This window comes from Poromitra crassiceps (assembly GCF_964638095.1).
Source record: "Poromitra crassiceps genome assembly, chromosome: 10".
Taxonomy (NCBI): Eukaryota; Metazoa; Chordata; class Actinopteri; order Beryciformes; family Melamphaidae; genus Poromitra; species Poromitra crassiceps.
Window position 1 is genome coordinate 47277133 of NC_139631.1, and position 10576 is coordinate 47287708.

General features: G+C 44.1%; 1 protein-coding gene across 1 annotated transcript in view; it reads left to right on the forward strand.

Moving 5' to 3' along the window:
* mmp11a (matrix metallopeptidase 11a) overlaps positions 1 to 8551 on the forward strand; it is a gene marked incomplete at its 5' end in the record, with an annotated part of 52665 nt that extends 44114 nt beyond the window's left edge. The window contains 4 exons of the mRNA XM_083645469.1: positions 1651 to 1877; positions 5741 to 5945; positions 7475 to 7735; positions 8369 to 8551. Of these exons, the coding sequence (XP_083501595.1) occupies positions 1651 to 1877; positions 5741 to 5945; positions 7475 to 7735; positions 8369 to 8487 (812 nt within the window). The 3' untranslated portion in view covers positions 8488 to 8551. The remainder of the gene's footprint in view (positions 1 to 1650; positions 1878 to 5740; positions 5946 to 7474; positions 7736 to 8368) is intronic.
* Positions 8552 to 10576: the final 2025 nt, after the last annotated feature.

Below are 10576 nucleotides of genomic sequence, written 5' to 3' on the forward strand. Positions count from 1 at the left end.
TCTACAATTGGAGGTTGTCTTACCATTACACATTATTTAGATCCTCCCTTCATATAGGTTTTCGGCTCATTTGGTTGCTATTTAGTAGCGAAATGGAGAAACACAATGCATGTTGGGACATTCACATTGCAGTGAATTTACAGCTTATTTTTTCTATGGGACTCTGAGCGAGGGAGTCAGAGACAGTCGGTATTGTGCCTGGCAGACTGAGGAGAGAGGGAGAGAGTGACACAGAGAAAGGTGACAGAGGAGAGAGCCAGAGGGGAGGGAGAGAGCCAGAGGGGAGCGCTCCGCGCAACTGGCGCGCTCTGAATAGGCCTGGTTTTCAAAAGCGCAAAGCGCTAAATGTAGGCCAGGTCGGAAGATAGCAGTACGCCGGTATTAGGCGCAAGGCATGTTTTTTTGCGTTTAAGGCCCGTTTTAGCGCCGAAGGCTTGTGGGAGAATAGGGCCCTAGGTTTTCTAACCTCTCCCAGACCCTAACCCTAAACCTAAAAGCTCCGGAAACCACGCCCACCCCTGTACGAACCTACATTACCATTTTACTATTTTGGAGCCGAAATTGTAACATAGCAACGTTGGTCCAAAACGTTGCTATTTTACAATTGTCTATGAGACTGTGTTGGGTAATGATTGTTCCAGGTACTAGGGAAACAGAGATATGGATGATGAAATTTGAAAAACTTCAGATTTTGATTGAAAAACAGATAAAACATATAAATTACTGGTCTTATTTTGTGTCTTTGGCAAGTGACCATGTTATAAGCTAGCCTGCTATCCTTGAATGCTTCATAAGGGTCTGGATGCAAGCCTGTCCACCACTGATTCAGCGAGGCATATATATATATATATATATATATATATATATATATATATATATATATATATATATATATATATATATAGGCATATATAGGCATCTTTTAGCTCCAACTTGATTGGTTGCTGAACATTGATTGTTTGATATATATGAAAATTCTTGTATTGATTATTGATTTCTGGAATAATATGACCAAATAAACTAATCAATTCAATTCAATTCAATTCAATCATCAAAGTCTTTGGTCAGTCGTAGTATCAAAGCAGGCCGACTCATAGCTAGAGCAGCAAATTGGATTCATAGGGCCTGGACACCAGGCTAGGTATAAGGGGTTACTACCTTTGCATGTGTCCATTATCACAAATTAATGGACTTTGTGGAGGTAACCGTCCGAGGCGGGTTCACGCCTCCACGTCGTCCAGTATTTTCTGATAATGGACACCTCGTCATGCCTATTATTAACCCTTACTGTACATGTAACAGACAAGTGCTTGGAAAATAAATACGCAAAATAAGAGCCAAGGAGAGTAGAAAGGATTTTTTTAAACTTCAAGATGAGAGTATATCAGAGCGAAGAGGAAGGTAGATAATTGCGAGTGGATATGACTCAGCATGGAGAGGTGAGGTAGCCTACTTCTTGATGGAAGCTTGGATAGTGTGGTGTTGCTTCTGGCATTCATTGTATTGTCTTCCATGGGAACCCCCCAGCACCTGTCATGCACTCCCAGCAGGTCAAAACAAACGCTCAGCACTATTTTCAGACACTCCTTGCTCCAGGTGTGGTTGTGCATGCAGTGAGGCGTGTCCGTCTGTCTCCCCGCCCCGCTGCAGGTACAGACCTCCTCCAGGTGGCCGCCCATGAGTTTGGGCATGTCCTGGGCCTGCAGCATTCCCGCGAGCCGGGGGCCATCATGTCCGCCTACTACAGCTTCTCCTACCCTCTGAGGCTGAGCGAGGATGACAAGCAAGGCATCCAGTACCTGTACGGCACCCGCCCGCAAGTCCTGCCGCCGCCCCCGCCTCCCGCCAACCCAGACAACAACGAGATCGTCAGCACAGTGAGTGGCAGCCTCCTAAAGCTCGTGGCACACAAATCAAACATTCTCCAACAACTGCCAACAACAATGTCGGCAGTTGTTGGAGAATGTTTAATTGGTGTGCCATGGGCTAAACACAGACAATAAAGGATTGTGGAATCTGACCAAACATCTCCAAACAAGGACAGACAGCCATGGCACACCAAACAAACATCTTTGTTTGTCTGTGGTGTGCCATGGGCTTGAAATCGAAAGGAGCAGTCAGGGGGGAAGCTTTATAGGAAGAGGCAGTCCTACCCATAGAAACGGCTGGGCCCCAGATCGGCAGAGGGTGGAGCAGCAACCAGGATAAATACATTAAAATGAGCACTAATGGGGGATAAAAAAAATATTAAAAAAGAAATGGCTGGGCCCCTGAAAAGGTTCAGTGAATGGGCCCTCCCCAAACCTGCTTTACTCATATCATGCGCATCGATTAGCTAGTAGTTTAAATCAGTAAATCTCTCAGGTGATGAGGCTGGTGTTACGCTATATTTGGTCCCATCAGATTCTGTGACTTCCCCTCACCAGCCGCCCACTGTCACTGTGTAGGTTTTCAAAGTGGGAGTTAAGTTATATGATTTCCCCCCGATTTTCTCCCCAATTGTACTTGACCAATTTCCCCCCTGCTGCCCTGGTCGCTGCACCACCCCCTCTGCCGATCTGGGGAGAGTCGTAGACTAGCACCATCCTACCTCCGACACATGCGCAGTTGCCAGCCGCTTCTTTTCACCTGACAGCGCGGAGCTTCACCGGCACGTGGGAGGATCACGCTATTCCCACCAGTTCGCTTCCGCCCCGAACAGGCACCCAGAGGAGGCACTAGTGCAAGTTAAGTTAAGTTATCCTTTATTATCCCTGTGGGGAAATCAATCCTCCTCTTTATTTGACTCATCCTCTATAGCAGAGGTTTTCAAAGTGGGAGGCGGGCCTCCCCAGGGGCGCTCTAAGCAGTTTCAGGGGAGGCTCAGTGAATGGAAGTGAAAAAATATTACTTTAGTTGTTACATTAAAAGGAGATCACATAGAATAACCTAAAGTGATTTGGTTAAAGATAGTCAAGAGATACGGTAGTTTTGGGAATTTTACTGTTTTTCCCACCTTCACAGAGGTAGAAAGTAATGCCATCAGACAGACTCTTTCTATGTATTTTGTGTAGTCTGAAGTATTTCAAACAGCAATATCAAGCTATATTGGCTACAAATTGCCTCCATCGGCCCCCCTAGCAGCTGTGCCCCACAAAGTCAAGAGCCCCCCCCCCTTCCCCCCATGATGGGTGGCCCTGGAAAGAGGAGATATCCACTGTAGTGATAATCTTCAACAACTGATAGATGCTTTCAAAAGGGTAGTTGGGAAGCGAAGTCCTTTGTGACAAAATCCAACACTGTAGATTATATTGTTTATCCCTTCATAATAAAAGGTATTGCATGCATAGCTCCACCTAGAACTTTTTTTAACTCCATGTTTTCCCCCCCAAAGAAACAACAACAAACAGCAACAACTTGTATAACCACTACACATTGTCTGCTGTTGGCCAAAGCAGATCCACTGGAGCAGTAGGGGATTAGGTGCCTTGCTAAACGGTACCTTGATAGTAGTTATTGAGAATGGGCAACCTATCTTTAACCTTTAACCCAGTGATACTCAACCCGAGGCTCTAGAGCCACATGCGGCTCCTTCATGGGTCGTTGTGGCTCTTTTAAGTCCTACTTAAAATACATCAATAAATACATAAAAATCTAGAAAAATAAAGAGAGGAAAGGGACTATTTGTGGATTGCGGCTCTTGCAACAATTTTTTTTGTCATTGTGGCTCCTGAGCATTGTTGGGCAAGTTACTCAGGAAGTGTAATTAGTTACTTATTACTGATTATTCCTTTAAAAAGTAATACAATTACTTTACTTATTACTTGGTTTCAAAAGTAATTTGTTACATTACTCGTTACTTTACTATATTACTTTCGCTACGCCAGTTCCGAAAACTAATGAATAGTTTGACAGTTATTGAGAGTTGATTTGAGTTAATGAGTTATTAATTTGAGTTAGTGTGGACCAGTGATGTCACTGGTCCACACTTTAACACTCAATAACTGTCAAATTAAATGACAGACTTCAAAACCGTTTACAGTTTTCTGATATACTACTGATGTTCTAATGATACAAAGCTGGTTGAAAATGGGCGGAGTGTTCCTTTAAGCTCAAACACAGCCTTCTTCAGCTGTGTCATTTACGGTTCAACTGCTCCACAGCGCAGTTCGGTGCTCAGTGGTGCGAGGGTGTACTGCAGTTTACAATTTAGAGCCTTGGCTGCACTTCCTTGAATATCTGGATATAAGACTCGATCCAGTTGCTGTAGCCCTTTTTTTTATCCTGTACACATTCATCTGCCCATTTATGGATGTGATCAAATGAAATTGGTGCGACAGAACTCAAACTTTTGGTCTACTGCTCCATGTTCACACATGGTTATCAATGGGTTTAGATGAGAGCCTCTCTGGCTTTCCCAACCAGCTGGTGACGTCATCCCAAGATGGCCGCGCTGTGAATATGGTCTATTGCTGCTGCCACCCCCACATTTTCTGTCATGCAACAGTTCACATAGAGGAGAAGTAGTAGGCCTAGTAATACTAGTAGTAGTCTGTTTAGTAGGCCTAGTAATACTAGTAGTAGTCTGTTTAGTAGTAGGCCTAGTAATACTAGTAGTAGTCTGTTATACAGTAGGCCTAGTAATACTAGTAGTAGTCTATGTTGTAGTAGGCCTAGTAATACTAGTAGTAGTCTATGTTGTAGTAGGCCTAGTAATGCTAGTAGTAGTCTGTTTCGCAGTAGGCCTAGTAAAACTAGTAGTAGTCTATGTTGTAGTAGGCCTAGTAATACTAGTAGGCTAGTAGTCTGTTTCGCAGTAGGCCTAGTAATACTAGTAGTAGTCTATGTTGTAGTAGGCCTAGTAATACTAGTAGTAGTCTATGTTGTAGTAGGCCTTGTAATACTAGTAGTCTGTTTAGTAGTAGGCCTAGTAATACTAGTAGTAGTCTGTTTTGCAGTAGGCCTAGTAATACTAGTAGTAGTCTATGTTGTAGTAGGCCTTGTAATACTAGTAGTAGTCTGTTTAGTAGTAGGCCTAGTAATACTAGTAGTAGTCTGTTTCGCAGTAGGCCTAGTAATACTAGTAGTAGTCTATGTTGTAGTAGGCCTAGTAATACTAGTAGTAGTCTATGTTGTAGTAGGCCTTGTAATACTAGTAGTCTGTTTAGTAGTAGGCCTAGTAATACTAGTAGTAGTCTGTTTCGCAGTAGGCCTAGTAATACTAGTAGTAGTCTATGTTGTAGTAGGCCTAGTAATACTAGTAGTAGTCTATGTTGTAGTAGGCCTTGTAATACTAGTAGTCTGTTTAGTAGTAGGCCTAGTAATACTAGTAGTAGTCTGTTTAGTAGTAGGCCTAGTAATGCTAGTAGTAGTCTGTTGTATCACAACATTTTGAGCCACTAAAATATAACAGAAGAATGAAAGTCAACAGAAGATGTCAGCTCTTAATCCCAATGTTTCTCAGACAAAGGTCATTTGAAAAGGTGCCGCTGAAGTTTATTTCGCGTCGTAAATCTTGTATACGAGCGATTTTTCACTTTCACAAATTCCTCGGGCCTGGCTTTGTGGCAATAAACGTGGTCTTGCACTTGAACTTCAGAAGCTCAAGAACTCTCCCTCTCAGCTTTCCTCTGGGTTCCTTTCATGCAATAAAAATGCTTCTAAAAACAGAATGTACCACGTGCCATGGCCCTTAGGAACGTTACATTTGCGTGTACAGTATGTGGAGCGTGAACACGTGATCTCTCTATCTTCTCTCCAGCCTGACGCCTGCCAGACGGACTTTGATGCCGTGTCTATGATCCGAGGGGAGCTGTTCTTCTTCAAGTCGGGCTACGTCTGGCGACTCAGGGAGGGGCACCTGGAGAGGGGGTACCCGGCGCTGGCGTCCCGTCACTGGAGGGGCATTCCAGACAGCATCGACGCCGCCTTTGAAGACCAGTCAGGCAATATCTGGTTCTTTCAAGGTGGGCAGTGGAGACGCTTGCGTCGCTGTTATGTGGTTTATGGTTTCATGTGCAGGATCAGGATCAGGGAAGCCTCAAGGTAATTACACAGTCTGATGAAACAACTTAAGTCAAGCAGCTAAATAGGTATAAGAATGTTAATGAATACAGGGCTGTGAAATTGTTGCAGTCAATGTCTTTCATGTGAATATTTCCATCCAGACGTGGGCAGAATGAGGAGCGTTTGTTTTAAGCACCTTTGAGTGGGATATGGGCGGGTTTTGCCACAGGGAAATTCATGGAGCGCCCACAATGTTTAGACAACCTCTGGGAGGAATTTAAGGTGAATTTACTATCATTTTTGTGATTGATTGCTTATTTTGCTGTGGCTTAATTAATGTGGGTATACCCACCTATCATGGGTGCCAAGAAGTTGAAAACAAACACATTTACTGCTACTAGGATTCCATAGGCACAGCACTATCTTGATTTCTTGAATCTGTATTTTCAAACACAATTTGACTCAAACCTGATTTATATTCATCAACTTATTCTGAAATAGAAAGAGATGAGATGAGATAAGAAGAGATAGATGAACTACACAACAAACTCAATATGTAGATTATTTTTTTAGTACCTTGTCTTGGAGGACACTTCAATGGATTACCAGTTTCCGCATTGTTGGCATATTTGGGTGAGGTCTTGTCTTTTCTGCTTTGATCTTCTTAACGACCAGCTGCACTGTTGAGAGCTGCTGCGTGGTTGTTTTCGTTCCTCATACAGTAGCCTACGCTATAACCTGCACATGAAAATATTCATGTAGGCTACTTAATAGGAGGAGCTGGGTGGAAATGTAATTTGAGGCTACAACTCAAATTGTGCTGAGATGGGATTATTTTCACTGGACTTGGTGACCAGCATCATTTTAAGTTGTCGGACTTTGATTAATTATAATAACGGAAACTCAGCGCCCATGGTTCACGCCTCATTTCAATCCGGGAGGGGTTGATGCTATCGAAGAGGCCATTTACAGCTGGCATTGTGTTTTCTGTGATCAGATTGCAATCAGATTGTGTTTTATCACTTGAAAGTACAGGTGTAAACACCCCCAAAACGTATTGAAGAAGGATTGCAATCTGATCTGCCAAACCACCTCCGGAGGTGGTCAGGGATGCATTGTGTACACATTGAACACAAGTGTAAATGCAATGTGTCCTCTCAATCTGGATACAGCAACTTTATGCGGATTGAGAGGACACCCATTTCTGCCATCAGATTGCAATCAGATAGCAGAAAACGCATGTTAACGCCAGGTGTAAATGGAATCAGGATAATGTGGTCAAGTACAATCTGATTGCAATCTGATGGCAGAAAACACATGTTAATGCCAGGTGTAAATGGCCTCTAAAAGCGGGACTGCTTGGTTCTGTGTACAAGCATTTTGTGTGGCCTTCTGAATGGCAATATTGCAGGATGGCTGTGTCAAAGTGGCTTGTGTCTGTGCCTCGATTGCAGGTGAAAGCTGATCTCTGTCTGTGCCTCGATTGCAGGTGAAAGCTACTGGGTGTTTGATGCAGAGAAGCAGATCAGAGGCCCGGAGTCGGTCAGGAGTCTGGGTCTGTCGGTGTCCGGCCTGCAGGCGGCGCTGCGCTGGGGCCAGGACTCCAACTACAACACCTACTTCTTTAAGTCAGGCAGCTACTGGAGGTTCAGCCCCCGGGAGAACCGAGTGGACTCCGTCTATCCTCGCAGCATGCAGGACTGGAGCGGCATCCCTGACGACGTGGACGCTGCGTTCAAGGACATTTACGGTACGAAAAACACCCAGTGAACGCACCCGAGTTCTGTTTCTAAATAGAGAAACTCTGTAAATCAGAAAAGTTGGCAGGTATGGTAAATCCCCATTGACCCCATATTAAAGTTTCAGAGTTTACAACAGGATTAAACATGATTACAGCCTCATACAAAACACAGTTTTAGTCTATAGTCTATGCACCTTTCATAACAACTGTATGGGGAGTGAATTTTTTTATAACTCACCTGTTTAGAGTAAAGTAGATGATGCAAAAGACTATGTTTTGGGGGTGATTGACAGGTCGACTGTCCAATGATCGTGCAGCTTGCCGATCACGGACCAATATCAGGCGGAGCTGCCGCTCTGTGGGAAACCCCTGAGCTCGTACTGCGCAAGAACCCCAAGATGGCGACACTCCCAAATACATTTTTATAGCATTTCCAAGGAATCCTTAGCTTTTAACCTGCATGGAGTACCGGACCTCATCCAGTCAGTTGAGAATCATTTGATTTCCCCAGTACAATTAAGAGATTTTAATGAATTTTGTATTCAAAATCCAGTATGCTATTTTGTTTTTCCAATCTCCAACCTGATATTTGGGTGTATCTCTGACTGTTCACATCAATTAACTGAGTCCTCTGTCTTTCAGGCTATGCTCACTTTATCCGAGGGAGACAGTACTGGAAATTCGATCCTGTCGGCATGAACTCTCTGGAAGGCTACCCCCGCTACATCGGCGTGGATTTTTTCGGCTGTAAAAATGTGTGAACGTCTTTAACTGCGGAGAACGGGAATAACAGATTTGTGGTGATGAAGAGGATTTTTTTGTATGTTGACACTGTGGATTGAAGCAGACGACGGACGACGAATCACCTCAAAGTCCGCCGATGCTTTTTGATACTCAAATCAATCAATGACACCGTCTTCTCAGGAAAACCAAGTGATGTCTCCTCAGACGTGGCACCTCCTGTGCAGCTATATTCATATTTATTTTTGCACATGTTGTCACCGTGAGGCTGAGGTCTGGGCCCAGATATCATGTTGTGAACTGCATACTTCTCACCTCCTTTGCTTGAGTTGGAAAAGAGGGAACCAGTGTTTTATTCCATGTAGCGGACGCCCTCCATTTCCAGCTGTTTTGTTCAGTCAAAAGAGTGACATCAATACTTACGTTGGCAGCAAGAGGCAACAGTTTTCATTTTGCGACTTCATAAATGCAGAACCTCGTGTAAGGTTAGAAAATTAAGTGCATTCTTTTAAGGGAGCGATCACACCTTGCACTTCATTTAGTTTGGTCTGAGCCAAAGTAGAAATGTTAGATATTAGAAAAGCGAGTCTCAAAAAAAGAAGCCGTTTGGACTTGCCTAACCTTGTGGCGTCATTATCATTTTTGTAAGAAATAATAGACAAACATTTTGATTTTGTTCTTTCAAAGCTGTTGAGCGGTTGTTGTCTTGCTTATTATCGGAGAGCTTTCCCTACTTGTCTCACTTTTCACTCTTGAAACGGTCAGCCAATCAGAACAGAGGGTCATTAATAGTAATGAGCCTTGAAGACGCGGCGACAGAAACAGCCTGTTCTTGGTAAGCAGAGAGATGCTGTGAAATGAAGGTGAAGAAATGGATTGAGAGTGTTTTGGGACATCACACCACACACACACACACACACACACACACACACACACACACACACACACACACACACACACACACACACACACAGCTTTGACACTAAATAAAACTCTGGAAAGTGGGAGAATATGGGACCTTTGAGACTATAATGTTGCCTGTTCATCCCTGACAAAAGAAATAATTTCTGTATGGTGATTGGCTTCAAATCAGGCTGTAAAAGGGAAAAAACTAGAATACCAAGCACAACACCCCAAAGAAATCAGATGTTTTCTCTATTTGATCTGGGAGGAAGAGGCAATAATGTCATAAAGTGACGTTTTGATGTCACTCTTCCAACATGGCAGTATAAATCTCTTAAGTATAAAGTGCTGCAGGGATGGCATGTTTTTGTACTGTAGGCCATCAAGGAAGTTAGCATCACCTGGTTCCCTTGTCTGGAAGTCAATGGGCTCGCTATAGGCCTCACCCAGCCTGCAGCTCGCCGAGCTGGCCCTGCAGCTCGCATACGCAGCTCAGCTGCTATGCAGCCTCGCCCGCCCTGCAGCTCGAACACTTCGCGGGCTCACTTGCTCTTAAGACAACTTTGCATCACTGATGACATCACAATTGCTCTTATGACATCACTGATTATGTCACAATGCCTATGACATCAGTGATGTCACAATGGACAATTTCTCAAATGACATCACGACATCACTTCCAGTTGGCGACATCAGTTCCAGGACAAAATTTTATTTTTTTTAATTTTATATAAAGACTATGCGCGCTCGATTCCTAGGCTCACGCGCCCTGCAGCTCGCTGAGTTGGCCCTGCAGCTCAAATACGCAGCTTGGCCGCTGCGCGGCCTCGCCCGCAGCTCAGCTGCTGCACGGTCTCGCCCACAGCTCGGCTGCTGCACGGCCTCGCCTGCCCTATTGGCGCGTGTGCGATGTCTCCCTCTCTCTCTCCTTCGGTCTCTCTCCCTCAGCCACTCACACCTCTCTCTCTCAGTCTCTCCCTCTGCCTCAGTCTATCTCGCATGTGTGTGTATCACTGATGACATAATCAGTGATGTCACAATGCCTATGTATGACATTATCAGTGATGGTATGATATCACTGATGACATCAACAGTGATGTCACTATGACATCATCAGTTGCCTCAAGTGACGTCACTTATGACATCATCAGTGATTTATGACATCACTGATGACATCAGTGGGACAACAATTTAAACAGAGAGAAC